The sequence below is a fragment of the Pelmatolapia mariae genome, linkage group LG3_W (assembly GCF_036321145.2).
Source record: "Pelmatolapia mariae isolate MD_Pm_ZW linkage group LG3_W, Pm_UMD_F_2, whole genome shotgun sequence".
In the NCBI taxonomy this organism is placed as follows: domain Eukaryota; kingdom Metazoa; phylum Chordata; class Actinopteri; order Cichliformes; family Cichlidae; genus Pelmatolapia; species Pelmatolapia mariae.
The window spans coordinates 22846098-22870911 of NC_086229.1; the positions used below are offsets into that span (position 1 = coordinate 22846098).

The following is a 24814-nucleotide window of genomic DNA, read 5'->3' on the forward strand; positions in this document are numbered from 1 at the left end:
AAACAGCTAAACGTGTTTGTGTTCTCACTGTTTTAGTTTCAACAAAACACAAACGTAAAACATGAGAAAAATCTAAACTGTGACTTAAAGTTGCTGTTTAAAAGATAAAACGCGTAAAAATGTTTGTCATGATCAGATTAGAAATCAGATTCACTCAAAAAACCAAATTACAACGTTTTATATTTTGTGCATTACAGTAAAACTTAAACGGAAAACCTTTGTGCTTTTATAAAAGTGTTTTATTTACATCGTGATAAAATCTGAATATCACGACAGCAAACACGGAGGGGAAAATAAATAAACATGAGAATAAAATGATAAGAAATGAGGAAGCGTCCTGTTTACTGAGAAATAAACAGAAAAAAATCAGTAGTCACGAATGTGACGCTGATTCACTGAGAGCTCACAGTTTACTGCACTTTGTGCCCGTGAGGCTATCATCAGCTCTGACCGTGCAGGACGCCATCTGAGCGCGCTCAGTCAGCTCCAGCATTTCTCTGGTTTTTGTTGTTGAGCTCTAAAGTGAGAGGAGCCCAGGCTGAGCTGAGCTGCCACTTGGGCTGATGTGGTCACAGAGCGCGCTCAGACAGAGCTCTGGAGCTTTTTACTGCAGCTGATTTGATGATTTATCAGGAATCCTCTTACAAGTTCAGTGCTGTGTCTGAGCAGCAGTAAAAACAAGCATCCTTCTGTCATCACGCGTGACTCCACCGTGTTTAAATTCAGTTTTTAGCTTCAGGTCATCTGGAGATAACAAATCAGCTTTAGCACTTTCAGGCTGTGATACCTCAGAGAGCAGAGGCTGGCCGGTTTATTAGGACCAGCCAGGCTAAATGTGACACGGGTTTAGTTTTTCTGATAAAGCGGTCATGTGATCGTCTCAGAGAAGCTGCTGTTTCCAGAGCGCCTGTTGACGCCCCAAAAAACCTAAACCAGCTTTAAAAGTGTTAAACATGTGTGCTGATACCCGCCGAGGGAAGCCAGTTTAAAACCAGCAGGCAGGAAACGAACAGTGCTGCAGCTGCTTCAGATCAGCATGTGACTGGTTACCAATACCTTATCTATCATGCTGTTTGTCAACACAAAGGAGCAGCTGACTGTCACGTGACCCCCCTCCCCAACAGGAAGAGGACAGGAAGTAGAGACGCAGGGGCCGAGGGTCTGAGAGCTGAAACAACAAACTGTTTGATAACTGATAAATGGTTTAACTGCAGGGTTATTGATCTACAGACACAGATACCTGCTCGTTAGTGCTCGGTAACATTTCACTCATTAAATCTAGAGCCGAGACTTCTGGGATGGTTTCTTGGCAGCACAGCAGCCATGTCATTGGTCAGACAGTGCCATTAAAAATGCTCAAAAAGGCTCCAACAGCAAAAACTCAGTACAGAGGTCCAGTTCGGTTTAGCTGAGGTGGAGCCTAGCGACAGCTACGACTTAGCTACAGCCCTAATAATGCAAACTTTAAGCCTTGTTACAGTTTAAACAGCTGAGTTATTAAGGCATTAATCCTCCTACACAGTTGTGCTATTAGAAACAAGAGCATAAGTAAATGTGAATAAAAAGTAGAGGACCGATAATAAAGCCCTGTGGAACTCCACCACCTGTAACACAACACCTTCTTGTGTCTGTTACTGGCAGTGATCTCTGCTGGTTACTGTCTCCACAGAAACTCTGAATTAGGCCTAAAATGCTTTAAGCGACGGCTTCTGAGGTTCTTATACACACGTATACATGTTTCTCTAACACCTCCTCGCTCTGTAATTAATATGCATCTCTGAATCAGTAAATCACTACACTTCTGTTTCTCAGTGTTTTTATCTCACACTGAGTTCTGTTTCAGGCTGTGATTGTAAACATGGACGTTTTAGTCTGAGGATGGAGTCAGTGCTTTAGTCTCGAGTGGACATTAGAGGACTTTACGACCGTATTAAACCTCAGCAGCCTCGTGAGTGTGTGTGCAGTCGACTGAAGTTTATACAAACAGACACTCAGGAAGACTTGAGGATAAATAAATAACAGATTCACACACAGTCGCTCTTTAACGGCAGGTTAATCAGCAGCTGAGTGTGTTTGTGTGTGTGTGCTGGAAGCAGGATCATTGTTTCCTGCCAAACCAGAAAATTACCAGTTAGAAAACAATAGCGTGTGTGTGTGTGTGTGCGCGTGTGTGCCTGTGTGTGTGTATTCAGACTCTGAAGGCTGTTTGAAGCCTCTCTGGGACTTTACTGTTTAACCCTTTGAAGGATCATCCAGCTTTGCTTCACCCGGTTGAGCTTCACTCTCTGTGCCGGCTTCTCGCGCTCCACCTCTCAGTGGAGAGGTTCACATGAAATCAGGAGTTTCTCACATAAAAACAGTGAAATTAGCTAAAGTGGTTAAATTAGACATATTTCCTCTGGACTCTGGTGCCGCAGAAGCTTTTTTTACTGTGGGTGTGTCCACATATTGTCCTCCATCTGCTCCCTGTCTTTTCTCTCCTCTTGTCTTTGTTCTGTTGTTCTTATTTTAACCCCGCGCACACACCAAACCTCCCCCTCTCCACCTCTTTCTCCTGCCTCCACCTCTCCCTCTCGGCGCCTTTCTTCCGTCCATAAATCCCTTTAAAGGCGCTGGATTTAATTTCTGACTGAGGATTTACATGTTAAGTGCCGGGTTGTTAATCTGTTGATTGGCCCTTTGGAGGTTTAGCCCTCACACTCACAATAAAGGCATATGAGACCTGTGAGAGTGTCACGAGGATTTTCAAAATAAAACACCAGCCACATGTTAAGTTTGACCTTTCTAACAATATCTAACATTTAAACGAGTGAACAAATGAGGTCTGTCCAGAAGGAGAAGCACATGAATTATTACTCATTAAACAGTACAGTGGTATTATCTGTTCTGAAAGCTGTGTTTCTGTTTCATAGTCAAAATAATTTTTTCATAACTGTAGAAGCAGATTAAAATCTTTCAGTATCAGCTGTAACGTTTACACCAGTGCACAAAAGAGGTCTATCCAGAAAGAGAAGCACGTTGTAACAAAAGTGACACAGAGATACAGAAACAGAGCAGTTTGCCTTTAAAATCACAGAAATAGGAATTTTGTTCACTCAAAGTTACAAGTGTTTCCATTTTTCAGTGTAAAAAATAACCTGACCAGATAGAGGAGGGTTTAGGATTGTAAACACACTAACAGTGAACACTCATCTGAAATTAAAAGAAGTAGCTCGCTTATTCACAAAAAGATCACATGGCGTTTCAAAGTCCTAACATTCATAAGAATCAGACACCAATAAAGCATTTGTTGATAATAATGGATAATAATATTGTAATACTATTACATTTGAATTAATATAAATATTAAAGCATAATTTGAAAAGCTGAAGGAACATATTTCAAGTTGTGATGCAGAAGAACCTAGAATCTCTGAGGAGCCTTGGAGTAAACCAAAACATCTGCACATTTATTCACAGATGGTAAATAAACAGGCTATCAGCAGTGTGAGAACAAGAGCTGAGAGCAAAGCTAAAAATTTGTTTTAAAAGAGATATGATCTCAGTGTCTTCACAGTTTGCCCACAAAATAACATTTTTAGAGAATATATAAGATCATCTGCTTAAAATGTTGCTGATAAAAATATGAGGCAAGTTCCCCTTTAACTTTTGTGACATGTGCCCCAACACCCATCAGTGGACATTAAAAAAAGGGTAGAAAAAAAACCCTTAATTTTTCTCTATATGGAATACTTCGTGGAAAACACCGTGAGGATTTAAGAAATCTTCATCAGATGAATTTTTGTTTGTAACCTCACCCTGTCCGACATGCTGTGACAGGTAGATATTTAACGCTTTCAGCTCTGTTATTTAGCCAGACTCTATAATTTTACATGATTTTTTGGGATGGTTTATATTACAGTGAAAGAGGTTAAAGCAAAATGGCAGAGGACCAACATCAGAGCCCTGGGGAACTCCACTGGTTAAATTCAAAAGAACACATTCATTAAAAAGTAGTAATAATAGTAAAACAGTGGTGTTATCTGTTCTCTAAGCCGTGTCTCTGTTTCATAGTCAAAACAAGCATTTCATAACTGTAGAAGCAGATTAAAATCTTTCATGTTGCAGCAGAGGGAAGATTTGCTTAGAGGACAGTTTTAGGATTCTGGGAAAGCATCCAGAGCAGCAGGAAGTTTTGTCAAACTACCTTCACTGAGAGTGACGCACGCTGATGCTGTGATCTCAAACCTTTTCTGATATTCCTGTTTCTGAAGCTAAAAATGTTCCTTCACCTCACATTTAGTCACCAAATGTTTAGGTTCAGTGAAAAATATCCATAAACACGGGTAATTCTCTCAAACGCCATTTAAGCCTTTGATTTCATGTTACACCCCTACACCACCCCCCACAATGGCTTTATGTCCTCCCAGGGGGCTCCACCCCCCAGGGTGGAAAGCCTAATGCTATAATGTAATGTCAGAACAGTCGATAGCTGAACAGCTCTGTAATCATCTCATTGAACCTTCCTGTTTCCATTTTTCAGCTCACCGCCTCCATCATTAAAACTGATTCAGAACACTAAAGTTTGAATCATTACATTTTAAAACTTCAAACCTCATCCAGAAAAGAGGGCTTTTAATGACGTTTCTAAATTTTCGTATTCTTTCATCTTTTTGGAGCCTATACGGTGAACAGTGGAAAGTTTTGGGAACCTTCACTCAACTGCTTTCACTAAGTTTAACGAGCGTCAAAGTTACGTAACCATGGTTCTATGAGTGTAGGCGCAGCTGACCAAGAGCTGGCGGCTGCTTTTGTGTTTGTTGCTTCAGACTTTTATGGTGAATTCTCACAGTGTTTGCTGTTCACCATCTTTCTTCTTCGGGTTAAGAAATTGTGTTTGTTCTGAGTTAAGTGGGTAACGGAGCCCACCCAGTAGTTTTTCAGCGATGTTTGGAAGTGCCTACATTCAGATATGTCAGATGAGGTTTTTAATTGCACAAAAGCTCTCCATCCATTTCAATCAAGTCATTTTCATATAAACAATATAATAAACTTAATGTGAAGGCTCTAGAATGGTTATTTTTATAATTATAATAACTAGTCTGATAAACCCAAATTGTTTAAATGCATAACATCCAATCACTGATTGATTTACTTGTTTAAGTTATGTTTTGTCTGACAAACATGTCACATTAAATAAATAACTTTGTTGCGGGTAAAACTGTATTATTGTAATGCAGAGAAAACACATGTGCAGTCTTTTTAAAGTCTTAAATATTTAATGTGAATTACCTTTTGAATGCACCTTACTCCTCTTTTCATTGTGAGTGCCTAATCTAGAGCCAGTTTCATGCATTTCAAATAAACCAAACAAAAACTAACCCACTTTCTGGGGCAGAAAATATCTCCCACATTTTGCCAAACAAGAAATTCACCAGTGATTGATAGAAGGAGCCCACAGATGCTGCGGCCTCCATGAATTTCGTTTTTCCTCGTGTAAATTACCCCCGGTTTTCCTTTGTAAAGTTCAGCCTTCAAACCTGTTGAAATGTGGGCTGGTTGTCAAAAGGCACAGAGGCAGAACTGGCTCCGCACTGGCACCACGTCAATGGAAAAGAGATAATGGAGTAGGCCCTATTTTTCTTTCTCCGCAAAAACATCCCTGGAAGAGGTCCTACGGGGGCAGTTCCTGTGGTTGGAACAGTCACAAAGGTGCACTCTGACTTGAAATAACCTGTTTCCTGCAATGGAAATCGGCCTCATTAGTGCAGTCAGGTATTGGCATACATTCAGTCATAGTTCCACTGTAGGCATTGGAGTAAATGAGGAAAAGAAAATTAATGTAAAACTCAATTTTTGGTGGGGTTGGGGGGGAAGCTGCTTGGAGCTTGCACTTTGTTTCCTTGACTCTCTACAGCAGAGGTTAGCATGACCCACAGAGACACGGCGGACGCACTAATGGGAAATACAGCAGGCTGAAATAAAGCGGACTGATCCTTTAAGGACGCTTTGAACCATCTGGATGCAAACACAGTCAGTCTGCTTGAACTTGTGTCCAGAGTTCCTCCTCTACAGCTAATGAGTAACTTTCCATTCTCCAGACAAACGTCCTCAGGTGGTTTGATTTGTCCGCGGGCCAAAACTCCGATATTTTATAAACTGTCACATGTAAGAAGCAGAAATGTTCTCAGTGTGATTTCTTCCAGTTGACTGTCGGATAATCTCTGCAGCTGTGGAACATTTTTCCAACCGGATGGTTCAAAGAGTCTTTGAGGACTGAGTAAATATCACTAGCAGGGCAAGTTTTAACCGTCCCCCTATATTTTCAGATGTTTTATGTGCTGATTGCTGAGGAGAACAAACAGAGCTGCAGCTTATTGTGGAAGATTCCTGACATGTGAAATGAGTCAGAGGCAGTTCAAACAGCCTGAATCATCGATCGGAGTGTTGACAGAGAGAAGATAAGGTGCTCAAACAGAGAGTGATGAAGACGAGCAGGAACAAACACAACCTGAACATCTGTTCCTCCATGAAACTCTTAAATTACACAAACACTGTCTGTCTACTGGCAATGAAAGGTGTGTTTAAGCCCTACAGTAAATAGACACATCAGAAACAAGTAGAACCAACTTAGTGTCCAGTAAAGGCTTACCTTGTCTGTGCTCATTCGATTGAAGTGCAATGATAAGATCGAGTATAAAGCTTGGCTGTGGTTTCTCTAACCGACAATTCAGTTCAGCCTGTTGGCACTGGGTGTGGACAAAACCCAACACTTGCTAAGGATGGCCAGATGTTATTGTCCTAACAGACAGCTGTAACTCAGGAGGTAGAGCAGGTCATCTGCTAATCAGAAGGTTGGTGGTTCAGACCCTGGCTGCTCCAGGCTTCATACCAAATATCTCCGGGCACGATGCTTACTCCACTAACGCCTTCATCCTTCACCTTCCCTGTGCTAATGTGCTTATATTAACCTAAAAATAGTTAGGCAGCTAGACACCAGTTAGTGCATTGCTTTATGTCAGCTAACCCTCCACAAGTTTAGTTCTAGCAGGGCTGCACATTTGAGGTACTTCTGTCAGCATGTGGCGCATCAACCTTATGGAAACCAGCTTGATAACTTCCAGCTAACTTAGCTAAGGCCTGATTTAGATTACTGAGGTGTCTTTTGAAGGTCTATGATGTAACCTACATAAGTGGCCGATGATGTCGCCATTTATGCATGTTTTGGTACATTACGTGGTAATCACTGTGTGGTCGTGTCCCAGTGATTTATATGTGGTGCCAGCAGATAGAAACAAATCAAATGCTGGGACCCTTTTCCTCCCGAGTCCACGGTCTTTATTGTGGTCAGTGTTTTTTGCGGGGAGCAAACACATTTGTCCTTAAAGTCTTTCCTTCAGGTCCATTCTGATAGTTTCAGCAAGCTCCTTCCAGGAATTTACTGACATATGTGAGTCCTTATATTGATGTTGTGATTATTCTTCCATCATACTGAGGCTAGGATCATTATTCTCTCACTGGTTAGTTTGAACATTGCGGTGAAAAAGCAGACGGAAGAAATCTACGGCACTGAACGGACCAATCACAGCGTTTGCAGCTGTGTCGACATGCATTTCAATGCACGTCAGATTACGGCGTAGGGTTTCAAAGAGGTTTGCAGTTACAGCATAGTTTTTCCCGCTGAGGCATAAATCTGCAGTAACTCAGCTGAAACTCATACCTTTGTCAGGAACACCTGGACTTTAAACTTTATTGGAACACGTGGGCAAACAGCCACACTGACCGTTTTATTGGAGCTGAGCTAATTTGGACCTTTTTATCTCTCAGCGGTGCCTGAAGGAGCACTGAATAATGACATCCATTTTAATGGGAAGATACCTTTCCTCTGTGAATTAATGCCTCCCGCTGATGATATACATGTAAAACTGTCCTCTAACAAACTGAGCTGAGCCACATGATATGATCCAGGCTGCTGTGTGATGACAGAGGGAGGCATCCTTGGACCCACACTTTGTCCCCTCACCTTTTCCAGGCAGTGTATCCACGCTCTGGCTTGTTTGATCTGCAGCTGCCTCTGCTAAAGTTAGAACATCCTTTACAGCCCCAAAATCAGCCATAAATCTGCAGTTTTCTCCACATCCTGCACCAAAGTTTCCACAAAAAGAGAACACGTCATTGACGTTTGCAGAATGAAAAAGCTCCATTGTTCTTGTTTGTTGTTTTTTAACAAGACTGAGCAAATGAAATGACCCTCTGGAAGTACTTAAAGCACTGAGTGCGCGGGGTGTTTCATTAGCGCAGGCTGGTATGATGTGTGGTTTTTAGCCCTGATGTGGAGTCACATCACATGACATTCAGTACAAATCTTAATCTGCACTAGAGTCAAACGTTCGTTAGCTGTTTCTGCTCTTCCTGCACAGCCGGTCAGATGGTTGTTTTTAGATCTTTGAGATTAAAAATCGCACAAAGTTCAGCGAGCAGAAAAGCAGCAACTAAAGCAGAAGAAGAAGGAGAGAGTAAAAGGCAGGAGAAGGAATAAGGAGTCGAGGAATGAGAGAGAAGAAAGGAGCGAGGAGGAGTGAGATAATCAGGTTTATTAGAGAGCAAGTCGCAGCACGAGACCACACACACCAACACACACGCAGCCCGACCGGCTTGTGTAAACATCCCGCCAGCGTTGTCATGGTAATTTCCGTGTCCTCGTCATGCACTCTTATCGCAGATGCACTGTTTACAGCGTGTGTGTTCCTTCCTTTGTGTGTTTGTGAGGACCAGAGTGCAGCAGTGCGGGGACATTTCTGCTGGATCCAGACCCCAGTCCTCACAAACACAGGACTGTGTGTGTGTGTGTGTGTGTGTGTGTGTGTGTGTGTGCAGTTTACAGAGTCTATATGGATGTAAACCAAACACACACATGCTGAGGCTTTAATTGGCTCAGGCTGCGATGCTGATTAGAAACGCGTGTGCATAAACTTTATTCATCCTCTGCGGTCGAGACTTGGAGCTCGTAACTTCAGCAGCTTCAGAAAAACGAGTTAATGTGGCGGCTTTTAGAAAATCAACGAAAAAGAGACGAACCTGCAGGCTCGGCGATCTCGTGTCACATCACTGCAGGTTTCTGTGGTGTTTGCTATCACCTGACTGCACATCCAGTACTTAAGATCCGTGGCTGTATCCCTGATCACATAGCATGACATCACAGCCCCGCGGTGTCAGAGGGAGTAGCGAGGCATTCAGGTTCTGCAGTAGATCAGATACATGAACCCGTGAACATCCTGAAGGGAGGAAAGACGAGAGCACACACACACACACATACCAGAGGGGACTGTCACTAAAACCACTACACAACCTGAACCCTTAAATTATGTCAGTGGCAAAACCTGCTGTTCCTCTAACATCCCCGTACACTACCAGGCTAAAAATGTCAAACTGCAGTAAAAGTACTTGGACTTTGGCAAAGCCTGTGAACATTTGACATGCAGTCAAATAAAAACACTGCAGATGCTCTTTAGAGTCACACAGAGAAACAGAGTCAGGACCAGACTTGTATATTAATAACAGACTAAACATAATAATACAACACAAGCACATGTGTATATGAGCTGAAGCGTTTTACACACTAATCAGTGTTTGCTTACAGGTGGTGGAGTTCCACAGGACTCTATCATCGATCCTCTGCTTTGTATTTGCATATTTTTGTTTTTAAAGCCACTATATGTTTATCAGTTTATAAGTCAGTTTGGTTTTATAACTCATAACTCAGGCTTACATTTTGCAGCATTTGAAGTGTCGGGGCTTCCATGACTTACAGGCGGCTGTAGCTGCTAGCTTGTCTGCTAGGCTTCACCTTAGCTAGTACCTGAAATGGACCTCTGGACTGTTTGTGCGCTCTTGGAGTCTTTTAGAGCATTTCTAATGCAGTTCTTTGACCAATGATATGGCTGCTGTGTGGTTAATGTTGAAATTATAGGATTTTATTTGCTTGTTATTGAGCACTAAATCTGTGGATGCAGCTTGATAGCCAGTCAAGCTAGCTGATAGCATAGCGCTTGAACCTCTCGTGCTCTAACTGCACTAAGATGGCAGCCACACTACGAATGTTGAGACTCAAGTCTGTGTCTCTGTTGGTTTTTCGTGGTTTCCTAGGATTTATTAGTACAATAACAGACCCAAAAGTAGAAGCACCGTAAGTGTTTCTACTGCTTTCCTAAGGTTTAGAAGTTCATCGGAGCTCCCCGTGAAGAAATTAGAGGCCCGTGTGTGCGTGAGGAGACGCTGACCTTCTTCTCCTGAGCATATCACACTGGCAGAAAGGTCACATTTCCATCATGTTTTCCACTCTTGGCGTTGGAGCGTCTGCTGCAGCGGATTAATCATCGTCACACTGACTGTGCAGCTTGTACTTCACACAGTGAGCTCCTGACTCGGCGCTCGCTGCTCATCTGTGTCCGTGAGCTTCGTACAGGCGCTCTGAGACACCCGGGGAGAATTACAGACGGCTTCATTCCTCAGCTGCTGCCAAGCAGAACGATGGAAGGGCCGCTTTCCCTTTCTCCACGCTGTAATTACACTCACACACACACACAGAGTCAGGCGCTCCAACTGTTTAAATCTGCCTGTCGGTTAATTAAAACGAGAAGTGACTGAAGCTATTAGAGCAAATGAATGACTGGACTGTGGGTGTGTGAGACGCAGGCAGGTCAGTGTGTTTTTCACACCACTACAGATTATTAATCTGGTTAAAGAGAGCTGATGAAGTGTAACTGACTCACAAACACACACACACACACACTCTCTCTCCAGAGCTGTGTGTGTGTGTGTGTGTGTGTGTGTGTGTGTTTGTCTGCCTGTTTTGTGAGGACCATGGTTAGATCTAGACCTTATAAGGACATCAGAGCAACAAGTGTCCGTTTGAAGACTCAGACCACAGACTGTAAGAACAGTTTTTCACTTTGAAGCCTGAACTTCAGCACTTTGATTTCTGCCATGTTTGGATGATTTATTCATCCTTCAGTCTGCAGGTCGATGATCATTTAGAAAAACAGTATTTAATATTGTTTGGACGATTCTTTCTTCTTTCTTTGCCTTAAAGCTGTGCGATCAAAGGTTTTAATAGTTAGTGTGGACCATCCCCCACACCTCTAAAGCTAATGCTCATTATACCTTGTACACCACTTTAATCATAAATGGTCCAGACCAGTGCAGCTTTAATCCTGGAAATATAAGTATAATTAATTATGTTTTTTTCCTCATGATAGAAAAAATCTGCTGTAGTAAATGACAGAAACCTGTCTGCTCCGTGGGCTTAAAGTATAAGAAATAAGTGCGTAAACAGTTCTGTAGCTCATTACTGTCTCTATTAAACTGAAAAGTTGAGCAGGGCGATATGACCAAAAATATTTATCACGATATACATTTGAAAATTTGCGATAACGATACAACTGACGATAATTGACACTAGACAAAATACTCTACAACTCCTCAACTTTGTTAGTGCAAAAAAAAAAAACAAACAAACATCAATGTATTTTCACTTAAACAAGCAGCTTTTTTTTAAGTGCATTGAAGTTATATAAAAAATTAACAGTGCAAATACAAATTCCTTGCTGACAGTTTAACCAAAAGCCATTTCCAGCGGAGAATGCACCCATTGTATTTAAAAAGAAAAGAAAAGAAAAACAAGACAGATATATTTCTGTAGTTAAAAACATGAAGTTTTCTGTGATTTCTTTTAGGGCTGTTCGATATAACGATACATATGGGATGATGGTATCATTTCACATTACGCTATCACAAATGTTTACGGCAATATTTTTTTCATCATTTTGATGGTCACTGTAATGGCTATATTAATTTCTTAAAGTTCTCTCTTTCTCTTATATTTAATATAACCACACTACGGACGGACAAGCACATGTTTTTTTGTGTTGTCATTAGCAACAACGATGCTGTCCACATGTTTATTTTCCACATAAACCTTTCACAATAAAGGTTTTTGTTTATGTTTGAAATTTTTCAAAACAAACTGAGTCAAGTGAAAGAGTATGCAGAGTATTTATGGATGAGAAGCCAAAAAGAGCCGTCAGGTGCAAAAAAATAAACCTTAGACTCAAACGTTAGAACATGCTTTTCCCCGCAGCACGGCGTGTAATAAATACTCACAAAGAAAATATTTAAAAATCTATATTATCTTGCATCGGTCAAAACAACAAACTCCAGATACACGACCTGCTAAAAATAAAAAACTTCATGCAAATCGAGTTGCCCGAGATTCACAGAATTTACAGAAAATGTAAAAAAATGTGATACATATCGTTGTCGGGACGATAAATGTCTTATATCGGGATATGAGCTTTTGGTCATATCGCACAGGCCTAATTTTCTTTGTTTGTCTCTTGATTACTTTGGTGTAGTATTATTAGCAGAGACAGGAAGAACTCTTCCTTAATTACACAAGGTGGTCTAAACTTTAATCTAGTGCAGTCCAGCAGGCCAGATTGGAGCTTTAGACGGCCCTGGATCTTATGTTTGACACCCCTGGTGTACACTGAAGATGCATAACTTTTTTAGCCTTTTTTAAAATAAGAATATTTTAGTCTGGATGAAGCCAAGTCAAATCAAAGTTATTATAGTTGACTAAACAAAAACCATATTAAAAAATAAATAAACACGTTAATGACATAAAAACTGTCTGGAATGGTGACGTGAAAATAATACCAAAATAAAGTAACAGTTAATCAGGAAATGACTTTAATTTGTATCTCTTTCACTTTGATCCATTTTTCCAGCACAGCCAGCCTGAAGTGTCTTCACTGTCTCCGTTCACAGAGACGTGGACGTCTACACGACTGACAAATGTCCCCCATATTTTGATTAAAGTAACTGTGAGAACTAAGCTTTTAAAAAAGCACATCTGTAATAATAATAAAGGCCAGTTTCCATAATATTGGATTTTATAAGGCTAAACACTCCAGCCTAACAAAAGTCATCTTGTGGGATTTATGTTATTTTGAAAGCATTCATCCATCACAGCCAATAACAACAAGCGACACTAAACAGGAAGTGAGCCACATAAAAATGTAAAAAATGTCAGTCGAGCCTCAAATGTTTCCACACTCCTCCCCCCGCCTCACTAAGCCATCACGATGATTTTATTGATGTATTTGTATTATTTTGAAGGCACCTGTCAGTCACAGTCAGCAGAAATGAACAAAGGTGCATATTAAACAAACGCTGCTAACGAGGAAGTGAGATCACATCTCAGAAAATGCCCCTATCAGTGCTTCCAGCTGTGCTCGTGACACGCTAAATTTAAGCTTGCAGCAGAGCGGCGCGCTGATTTATGCAGAACTACGGCACCAAGATGTAGGCAGTAACATCAAAGCCTGAGCTGAAGCCTGTCATATTAAAGGTGGGGGAACACCACCCTCCCGTGTAAACGAGTCCTGCAGCAGTGAAACCAGCACATTTAGATTTATCGCTCTCTTTCTGCGGCTCTGAGCTCTGACTGAAAACAGAAATCCTCAGAAAACAGCAGTATTAATGTTGCATTTGTTGGGGACTACTTTCTGCAGAGGACTGATATGACTGTATGGTGGTTGTGGAGGTCTAAGAGGCTTAAAAAGAGGGGAGAAGTGTGAGAAACGTCTGCATTTTTCACCGTGTGTGTCAGGGTTAAGCCTCCTGAGCCTCTCTCCTCCAACGCTGATTACACACCATCACTCACGGCTGATATTACACATGTGCAGGCATGCTTCGAATGTGTGTGTGTGTTGGTGTGTAGCCTGGTCTTCTTCACCTGTCCTCCTTCCTCCACAGAGACACACAGAGGGAGAAAGAAGCCCTTGTCTTGTATGACCGTCTGTGTTTTTACTTTCCCTGATTGAAGCCGCTGAAAGACCTCCTGTGGGTTTTCTGTCTTAACCTGCTGACTTCCAGTGAAAAATCTAAAACAGCTCATATCAGAGCGCTGCCATCAGCTGATCTGGTTCTGTTCCTCCGTCTGAGGCAGTTTCTCTGTCCAAAGATGCCGCAGAGGAGTCACGGGGTCACCGAGTGGTTCTGATGGTTTCAGGGGTTTGTTGAGCTCCCAGTGGTTTTGGACGCAAGTGCACAAGTTCACGCAGTTTTCCAAACACTTTTGTTTTTAAAGGTTTCAGAGACACCTACGTGTTTTCAAATGAGGCCTTAAAAGACGTGATTTATTTTTTTAAAAAGACCCGTTAAATTTTACAGGAGTTTAAGGAGCTGGCTCTGGACACATGGGATGTTTTAAAAGGGACATTTTAGTAAAAATGGCAGTTTTTGCATTAAGTACAAGTGTGTTGGAGACATTTGAGTGGCTGAAGGCTTTGATACACCTTGACTGTGGGGATGATTTGAAGGCTTCAGGCTGACTTTTAGCAGTTTTTAAGCTTTATAAGGCTTTACAGGTGGTGTGAAGAGCATTTAGGAGAATTTTGGAGGAATTTGTAGGGAATTTAGGGGCCTTTTTAGAGGTTTTGAAAAACTTCTAGGTGGCTGCTGGGATCATTAAAAGCTTCCAAGGACTCTTGAGTCTGAAAAGATTCCCAAGTGGCATCGCTGCTGTTTGAGGAAGTTGTTGATAACCTCGAGGAGTTTTACAGGTAACCTTTATGCGGTTTAAAAGATTATATTTTATTTTTAAGAGAAATCGAGGGACATTTAACACATCTGAAGGGACTGTTAGCAGAGTGTTAGGGTGCTGAGAACAATCAGAGTTTACATGAGAAGTAAGAGGCTTCAAAGAACCATCAGAAGGTTCTTGTGTTCTTGCATTACCAGTTTGTTGTGGACATTTGGGTGACTTTAAGAGGCTTTTCGAGATCTTTAGAAGGTTGTGGGGGGTCCATTGGGAGTTTCATGACTTGACGGTATGTTGAGGACCTTAGAGGGTCTTTTAAAATGTTTTAAGCAAACTTTAAGAGGTTTTAAATAACATTTGCGGCTATTTTAAGAGGTTTTGAAACACTTCTAGGAGGCTGCTGGGATCTTTAAAAGGATCCAATAACTTTTGAGTCTCGAAAGGTCCCAAGTGACATCAGTGCTGCTTGAGGACGTTGCTGACAAGCTCAAGGAGGGTGTTTTAGGAATGTTTCAAGGGGCACAGCAAGCATGTCGTTGGAGCATTTGAGGAGCCTGTGGAGGACTATGTCGAGGTTTTAAAGTAGTGCTCAGTAGATTTGAGTAGCTTGCTGAAGACCTGCAGTGGAATGTCGGAGAACTTTGGGTGGTTTTTAAAGGATGTTTTCATTGCTCAGGACTTTCGCTGACTGTGTTTCAGATGTGCTGATGAACACCAAGCTGGCCACATCTGACCTAAGATGGACGAGCTACCCTGCTGATGACTCGCAGGTACACATCCACAGAAAGCTAATCTGTTAGCTCATAGCTAACACTCTACATTGCTTCGAATGAAAAGCTCACCTGTGATCCGTCTCTGTTCTCAGTGGGAGGAAGCGAGCTCGAGGGACGATCACCAAAACACCGTGCGGACCTATGAGATCTGTACGATCACTAGCACTTCTTCCTATTGGCTGAGGACGCGCTGGATCCCTCTGAAGGCGGCGACCACGGTCTACGTGGAGATCTGGTTGGTGGACATCACAGGTTATTTGATGTTGATTAACGCCAGAGAAACTAATATAAGCTCTGAACGTGTCGACGCAGGTTTTCCATGATGGAGTGTTCCAGTCTGAGGCAGCCGTGTAAAGAGACCTTCAACCTGTACTACTACCCGTCAGACGCTGACGACGCCACGCTCACTAACCCGGCCTGGATGGAGAACCCTTACATCAAAGTGGCAACAGTCGCCGCCGACAACCTGATGCTGCGCGACGCCAGGGGCCGCCCTAATGTCAAGGTGCTGCGGCTGGAGGGACTGCGTAAGGCGGGGCTTTACCTGGCCTTCCAAAGCCAGAGCACCTGCATGGCATTGCTCTCTGTGCGTGTGTTCTACAGGAAGTGCCCGCCCCTGCGCCGCGCCTTTGCCTCTTTTCCTGAAACCGTCCCCCACTCGCTGGTGGAGCAGGTAACCATAGCAACAGTGGAGTCTAGTGTTCTTGTATATAACAAGCTCACCTTTGAGTTTAAAACTTAAAACAGTGTTACCGTTTTTGTGTTTACAAGCTTTTATTTTGATATTCTGCTGCAGGCTCAGGGTGTGTGCGTGGAGAATGCCGTGACGCCGCCTGGCGAGCAGTCACAACCTCCCAGCATGCTTTGTGGTGAAGACGGGGAGTGGGTAGGGAAGCCCACATCCAGCTGCGCCTGTCGTCCTGGATACGAAGCAGGAGAGACTGACGTACGCTGTCGAGGTGAGAGTGCAGTCTATAAAACAAAAGACCTCCTATTAGTTTTCAAAGTAAAAGCATCATCATTTAGATGGAACGAATGAATCTGGCACATTCGAAGGCCTGAGCCGAGACGTCGGGTTCACCGTCAAGACTTGAACTCACTAACAGCTCCGACCATCATTTGTTTTACAAAGTAAAAGCTTCTCCTGTGCGCCGCTTCATTATCAGCACTTAAAATTCTTCGTGGTCAGAACTGCGAGTCCGAGTAAACAGAGAGGAGAAGCTGGAGGCGATTAGAGGGAGAGAGAGCGATGTGTTGACAGTGTGAGAGAAAGAAGCCGGCGAGAGCGAGCAGGAGAGCAGGGCCCCAAAGTAAAGCAGGATAAAACTCAGCAGTAATCAGATTACTCTCAGTGTTACAGCTTTACTCAGTAAACACTTTAAATCTGAGGGAAATGGAAACATAAGAGAGTGTTTCTCTTTCCCACCATGAGCTCAGATCACAAAGTTTGTTTACATGTAACCAGATTATAACCAGATTACAGTCGTTGTCTTGCCGTGTAAGAGGATTCCTGAAACGTATCAGTAAACAAGGATTACTGTTTCTGTAATCAACACAGGCATCAGAGGAAGCCGGTCTCAGACGCTACGCTAAGATTTCCACAATAAGACGGCAATTGTTTGACAATAGACATCACACTGCTGCCAAAAATTACTTTTTTTTTAATGTTTTGTGTTTTTAAGGAAAACGTTTTGTAAATGTTTTTATTTTTGGTTGTTTTTAAATGGCAAGAAAACTGATCTTAAGATTAAAAAGAGTCAAAAAGTCAAAGATTTATAGACAAACAATCTGAAAAAACAATCTGGAAAAGCTTTAATTGTTTATATTTTGGTATAACTGTGTCTGACTGTGATACAATATTAGGAAAGTCCTACAAATCTTATTAAAGTCACAAAAGTCACAATACAGAACTTAAATTACTGAAATTACAAAAGATTTTGAAGAAAAAAGTTTGTTTAATATTGTAAAAAAAAATTAAACAGACAAATCTATTATGTATTAGTATGTTTAGTGTTTCAGCAAATCAGCAGTTTTATTAGAACTTGCAACATGTTGAACAATAACTCAACAGTTACAAATAAATTAATGTCTCAGTTCATCGAGGTGATTAAAAAAAGTGTGTGTTTTTATATGAAATTCAATTTAATTTCTAAAACAAATGAAAAGAAGGGGAAAATTGTATTTATTAAAGAACAATCCAAAATTAATGGAAAAGTGTAAAAGTAATATTATTATGAAAAACATCCAAAAAATGAAAATGTATAATTTAAAGAAACTTCTGTTTTAAAGTTATAACGAGTCAAATGTTAAAGTCAGTCCTTTAATTAAGAAACATGTAGAATTAATTTAATGTTATAAAAACATTTGTGTTTGAACTGAATATAACGAAAATAAGATCTAAGATTGTTATTGTGACAAAAAAAAGGAAAATATGTGGGAAACTTTCACCGAGATTACACAAAAGAAATGATAATATACCTGATATGATTCTATTCTGAAATTCCGGTTTCAATGTTTGATACAGATTTGTTAAAAAACAGTCATTGGCACACTTAGGACACTGATAACAGTAACTATAGTAACTATTGTTAAGTAAATAACAGGAAACAATGTGGGTCATAGTAGAGGAGTGGCTGTGTCAACAAGTGTTCGGCTTCTCACAGTAAGTTTGATTCTGTGTGTGAAAAGTGGATTATAAACACAAACTGCTGCGCAATAACTAAAATCACCGTCTGTGCAACCGAAATATGATTCATGCTGTTATTCATGAAGCTTTACTTGAGCTGTTTTACAAAGAAGATGAAAGCTCGTGATTATTAAGATGTTACGCTTATTTACTTTTCAAACGTAGTTGAGTCCAGTGTGCCGACTCAGGTTTGGGAACAAAAACAGGAATTCTGTTACTTTTAGTTTTAAAGTTGAAAGTTTTAGGAGATTTCTAAAATAGTTGTGTTATGGCAGGCGCTTTGATAAATTGTTGTTAAAGTATTCGGGGAATCTCACGCCGTGCCGGCTCCTTCACGCCGCTCAGGCTGGCGGTGTGGGGGATGGTGGAGCCCTGAAGGAGAAAGTTATTACTGAGCTGTCGTTGAAGTCGTGTGCAGCTGTTTACTTTAATGAGTAAATGAGAGGGGTTGTGGGTAAACTGCAGGAGCAGCTGCTGTGGTGTTTCTCTGAAGGAAACGCGCTGTAATCAGAGTCCGTCCTGCCTCCGCGCTCGCCGCACGTTTCCGTCCTGTTTCCGCGCTTCCTCTCCTCTCCGCCATTGCTGCGGGATGAAAGCAGAGCGAGGTCGACGCAGGCCACAGACGGCTTGGTTGTCCAAGTTTCCTGTTATTCTGTGTGAGGTCAAAGGTCAGCTGACTGCAAGCGGGAAGCGCTGCAGCGGCGACAGCAGAAGCGACGACGGCCTCTGCTTCTGAGGGAGGGGGGAGGGGCAAGAGCCAGGCTGAGTGAAGAGGTCAGAGGTTAACTAGTGCTGCTTAAGCAGAGTGTATGCGTGTGTGTGTGTGTGTGTATGCTTACACTCACGCTTGGCAGGGGAGGCCAGTGATGACATCATGGCAGCACTTTCCACATCCTGTTGAAGCCAAGGTCACTTCCTGTCTCTTATTGTCTGTGAGGCTGCACTCCTCCCTTCATCCCTTCATCCCTCTGCGGTGTTCCTGATCCCAACTCTGAGAATTACTCACATTCCAGGCCGCTAAACCCACAGAGAGCCAAACCTCTCTGCCTCCAGCTTTCGCTCTCCACGCTTTGCTTTTTTTTAAGATAATCATGTGATCATTCTTTAATATTTTCTCTAAATGAACTCACCATTTTTAGTTTCCAACCATTTTTAAACCTCAGTCTTGTGTTTATGTTCGAGTGACAGAAATTTGCACACAAATCTGCCTCCACGTCACAAACATGTTTCATTTCTAATAAAAGGCTCCAGATGTTCATAAACATCTGTTTGCTGGAGTGTGCATGAGCAGGAGAAGCTGGTGTGTTTCTTTGGGACTGTTTGATCGTTTTCAGGGACGACCACTGACGGGTTTAAGCTGTTTTTGGACACACTAAGCTGCTTTTACTGCTTAGAGGTTCACTGTCATGTTTAAGTGGAACATTTGCTTTAGTTGGGACTCGCTGGCACGCCTGATACCTTCATTGTTGGTTTTAGTCCCATTGTTCTGAAGCCTCGACTTTGGCTGCCATGTTAGAGCCTGAGGCAACAGCCTGTGTGAGCCCTGATTAACAGTACAACAGGTCAAATCTTCTCTGACTGGTTATGTTCAGACAACAGGTCACATTCACTGTTTTTACAATTTGTAGAACTAATTATTACTAAAAGATCTTTAAAAATGCAACTGCAAAGCAGTATAACTACATTTTATTGCTTTAAAATAATGTTTGTATAATTTTAGCGATTTGGCTGCTGTTATATCCGAATAAAATCCTGGAATTTCACACGAAAATGGAGCTCGGCTGTCTGTTAGTCCAATTAACCTCACAGCTAGGGCTGGGCTATATCATACCGTTCACGGTAATAACGGTGTAATGTTGGGCAACGATAGGAAAATGAAATATCGCAATAGAATATGGGTAAAACGCGCATGGCGGCGACGCAGAATGAGAAGAGCGAAGGTGGATCGTTAAATGAAACGGATGAACCAGAATTGGTTTGTAAAAATGCTGCAACTTCAGTGATGTGGAACTGGTTTAGCTTTCATCCGTCAGATACACAACAAAGCACTATTTTTGGTAGAGCATGCCAGCAGGCTGTCGTTATTACCGTGTTGTTTGGAAAATACAGCACACTTAAAATCAATCCTTTGATTTTTCTGAAAATCGTTAGTGCCCCTTATAATTCCGTGTGCCTTATGTATGAATTCTGGTTGTGTTTACTGACCTCAAAACGATTTTATGTGCTACACGGTGCTCGAAAATCTGTCAAAAGTTTTAGTACGACTTTGCTCAGCTACGGATCGGCACCGCTTGATGGATTGTCGGAGCATTACAGCTATCATAGGCAGGAGCCTCGCGGAGTGATACGTACTGTGCTTCAACATAATATTACTGTATTGTGTGTGTATAACCTCTTTCCACTGGAAATGCCTTTTGGTTAAACTGTCAGCGAGGAATTTGCATCTGCAATTTTTATAGAAGTTTAATGCACATAAAAAACAGCTGCTTGTTTAAGTGAAAATACATTGATGGGGTTTTTTGCAAAATAAAGTTGTGGAGTTGTAAAGTATTTTGTCTAATGTCAATTATGTCGTCAGTTATATCGTTATCGCAAATTTTCAAATGTATGTCGTGATAAATATGTTTGGTCATATCACCCTGCTCTACTCACAGCAGTTTATTGTTGGTCAGATAATTGTATTAGAAATGCTCCAAAAGGCTCCAACAGCACAAATACAGTCCAGAGGTCCAGTTCAGGCTGCCTGCCAGTGATAGAAGCCACATCGCTAATAATTTAAACTTTAATCCTTTTTTCTGTTTAGGTCTAACCAGTTTAAACAGGTGCGGTACAAAAAGAGTAGACCCCTCTATAGATGAAGTAATAAACATCCAGTGCATTTACAAACAGAATATAATGAAACTTAATTAAAAAGTAGAGGACCAATAATAGAGCCCTGTGGAACTCCACCACCTGTGAGAAAACACTCTGTGATGTCAGCTCTGGTTTCTGTAACTCACATTTATCTGACCTTTTCACTGCATTCAGAAAACAGTTATTTGGATGTAAAACACTTCAGGTCATACCTTCAGAGGCTTATTATACTCGTGTAATCATGTCTTTTTTACTTAAACACCCTGCTGTTTTCTGCACTCTATTATTATACCTGGCCTATTGTTAATATAGGCCTGACTCATTAAACCACAACACGTCCCTCTGTGTGTAACTGAATTTGTTATTTTTTTATATCAGGTTGTAAACATGTTGGAGAGTTGAATTTTTAACATGGAAGTCTATGAGCACTGGCACGCTGCTGGAGCCCCTAGTGGATAATAGAGGAACTGCGGGTTTTTGTAGCACTTCTGGAGATCTGATGTGGTGTTCACATGTGGGTTCAGGCTGATGGTGAAGGTGGACAATCCCATATGTGTGTGCATTTTTAGAGGTAAATGCTAATTCTAAACCTGCCTTTGTCTCCAGCCTGTCTGTCCGGTCATTTTAAAGCCGAGTCAGGACCTGTTGGCTGCAGCTCCTGTCCAGCCAATAGCAATACAAGAATCCCAGGCTCCGCCTACTGCCCGTGTCACTCTGGTTTCTATCGAGCCGACTCGGACCCACCGCACACTGCCTGCACACGTAAGTCCCTCTGCTTTTCATTTATTTTTCTTTAGTATTTTAATTTCTGACAACACTGAAACCTTTTGTCCTACATTTCCCATCATGCAGCTGGAGAGTGTCTTTCACTAGGACCTCGTCTCTAGTCTCCACAGACTGACATGATGTAATTTGTTATTAAATAATCTGGAGACCACTTTAAACTCTGTGTAAACTCTGGAACACAAACACACACACACACACACATACACACACAGGGCTCTTTGCCAACAAGTCTCCACGCCTCTTTAAGTACCCCGACCCACCCCTTTAACTACATCCCCTCAGGCAACAGCAATTAGGCAAATTAATAGGCTCATTACCTCTTTGTGTGTGTCTGTGTGTGTGTAATGTGGAGGTCTTACAGGTAAAGACTGCACACACACACACACACACACAGTCAAACAGGTCTCAGGTTACTCTGATGTTTGTGTGGAGGCAGGAAGTTCTTATCTCTCAGCTCCTCCATCAGTCTGCAGACAAAGAAGAAAAACTCATTACGCAGGAATGAAAACAGGCCGCCTGACTCTCAGGTATCCCGTATAAATCAGCCTGCCTGAGAGTTGCTGCTCAGGGAAAAAAACGTAGATGATGTTGAGCGTCCGACAGGTGATACTCAGCAGGCACTGACCTGTGACCTTTGACCTCCGCAGAGCCTCCCTCGGCTCCTCGCTCCCCGGTGAGTCAGCTCAACGACACCATGGTGACTTTGGAGTGGAGCGAGCCACTGGACCGCGGAGGACGACATGACCTGACCTACAGAGTCCTGTGCTCCACCTGCGGGCCCGCCACTGCCACCAAAGTACGCCACCGCCACCTCTGTCACCGTTAGCACCAGCCTGAGCTGTCAGATCTGACTCCGCCCCTATTCTTCTTTCTCCTCTTCAGGTCACTTCCTGCTTCCCATGTGGTGACAGCGTTCTTTACCGGCCGGCACAGAACGGCCTGACCCAGCGGCGTGTCGTCGTCTGGGGGCTCCGCCCACAAACAAAGTACATCTTCACCATCCAGTCGCTAAATGGCGTGTCTGCACTCAGCCACTCAGAGCCGGCCTCCAGCAAGCTCAACATCACCACCAGCAGAGATGGTACAGATACGCACTACATTACCCAGAATTCTTTCATACACACACACCTATTGATCAGTGAATAATGGTATGTGTTTCTGTAGTTCCTCCTCCAGTATCTGGTCTGAGGAGGGTGGAGGCCTCAGAGAGCAGTCTGTCTTTAGAGTGGAGCGTCCCAGTTGTGCACAACCAGTACAAGATCCTGGACTACGAGCTCCGCTACAGCCCTGAGGTATACACGCATGCTGGTTTTTCTGTGTTGCGAGGACCCTCGTTAACGTGCATTACTAAGACATCTACGCTAAGTTAACCCTGAAGTTAACCTGGGCCCTGAGTCCATGTGAACTTCAAACCAAAGTCTGCCTTTTTTACGTTCCGTCTTTGTCTTTCAGTGTGTGTGTGTGTTTATAAAATATATCTAAAATTCCAAGAGCGTTACTTCTTTGTAAAAAATTCCATCTGGTTTTATCAGGATTTTATCTTTGTAGAACTGGGTTTGGTTCTGTGCTGGAGCTGAGTGAATGTATGTCTGCATATGTTAACACACACACACACACACACACACACACACACACACACACACACACACACAGTATAAGCACAAATTAGATACGTTGGTTTTTGTGTCCTGTGAGGACTGTTGTTAATACATGTTACTAGGACTCCTGTGTTACTCCAATGCTAACTCTAACGTGTCCTTATCAGGATGGTGAGGAGTCGGTGGAGTGGCAGTACGTGTTCAGCAGGTCTTCTTCTCTGGTGCTGAACGGGCTGCAGCGGGCGACGAGATACCGGGTGCAAGTCCGCGCTCGCTCTCAGGCCGGTTACGGCTCATTCGGTGCCGAGACTGACTTCAACACGCTGCCTGACGGTACGAGGTCGCATGCTTTTTCATTTTCTTTAAAGTCTGAGAGGTGAAAAGACTGAGATTCACTCCTGTGTGTTTGTTTCCTGGGTAGGTGTGTCCCAGCTGATGGTGACCGGAGTCTCGGCCTCTTTGGGGATACTGGTGCTCGCTGTGGCGGCCATAGTTGGCGTGTTCTGCTACCGGTGAGTGCGTGTGTGTGTTCAGGATGCACCCTCCCCGCTCCCCTCAGCAAAACAATAGAACACACTGACCTCAGGTTCACACACACACACACAGAGCAGGGTGGGACATGTCGACTATATTAAGATGGAGAAACTCGACACTGTGAGAGCGATGGCAAGATACGGCGAGATAATCACATTCCTGAGAGAGCAACAGAACAAAGGATGTGTGTGTGTCTCCTGAGGAAACCAGAATCCCGCAGCTGCTCTGAATCTAAACAGCCGTCTGTACCTGTCTGTCTGTCTGTCTGTCACCAGGAGGAAGAGGAGCGCGCACATCCACGACAAGAGCGGGCACTACCAGATGGGGCAGAGTGAGTCTGACAGCCAATCAGAGACAGAGTTACTACTCGGCCAATGAGCCAGTCTGATACAAACAGTTTTATATGAACGTAGCTGACTGACGATGATGATTGTGCTGTTTTTGTAGCGATGAAGGTTTACATCGACCCGTTTACCTACGAGGACCCAAATGAGGCCGTGAGGGAGTTCGCCAAAGAGATCGACGCCTCCTTCGTTAAGATCGAAGAAGTCATCGGAGCAGGTAACCCACACCTGTGTGTCTGCGTGGTGTAAACCTCTGTCACGGTCAAACTCCGCCCTCCGAGAAAGACCATCAGAGGAGTTAAAAAAAAGCTTTTAGGAACCATTAAAGGTTTTGATGATTCTCATCAATCAGACCATTTTAAAAGAAACTGGGATCGCTCAAAGAGTGTTTTTACGACTCCAGGAACCTTTTGAAGGAACGTTTGTGCAGTTAAGTTTTAGAGACGTCGGCCTTTTTGGGAATGCTAGAAACCTTTGAATGGTTTCGTGATTATTGTCATAAGTAAATCATTAAAGATTCAGGAAGACATTATTAGTGGATGTCGTGGAGTATATTTTGGGAATCTTGAGGAATTTCTCTGGGATCTGGAAGCATTTTTGGATGCTGTTCACCCTCTGAGCTTTGTTAGGAGCTTTGTTAGGGAGTCTGCACGGAGG

The 24814-nt window shown here is 42.6% G+C and overlaps 1 protein-coding gene across 1 annotated transcript in view; it reads left to right on the forward strand.

Moving 5' to 3' along the window:
- LOC134624291 (ephrin type-B receptor 4b-like) overlaps positions 1-24814 on the forward strand; it is a 34936-nt gene that overhangs the window by 1359 nt on the left and 8763 nt on the right. Inside the window, exons 2-13 of the mRNA XM_063469261.1 lie at positions 15283-15353; positions 15449-15591; positions 15669-16029; positions 16153-16315; positions 21502-21657; positions 22329-22477; positions 22564-22762; positions 22846-22973; positions 23447-23612; positions 23701-23791; positions 24089-24144; positions 24261-24374. Of these exons, the coding sequence (XP_063325331.1) occupies positions 15283-15353; positions 15449-15591; positions 15669-16029; positions 16153-16315; positions 21502-21657; positions 22329-22477; positions 22564-22762; positions 22846-22973; positions 23447-23612; positions 23701-23791; positions 24089-24144; positions 24261-24374 (1797 nt within the window). The remainder of the gene's footprint in view (positions 1-15282; positions 15354-15448; positions 15592-15668; positions 16030-16152; positions 16316-21501; positions 21658-22328; positions 22478-22563; positions 22763-22845; positions 22974-23446; positions 23613-23700; positions 23792-24088; positions 24145-24260; positions 24375-24814) is intronic.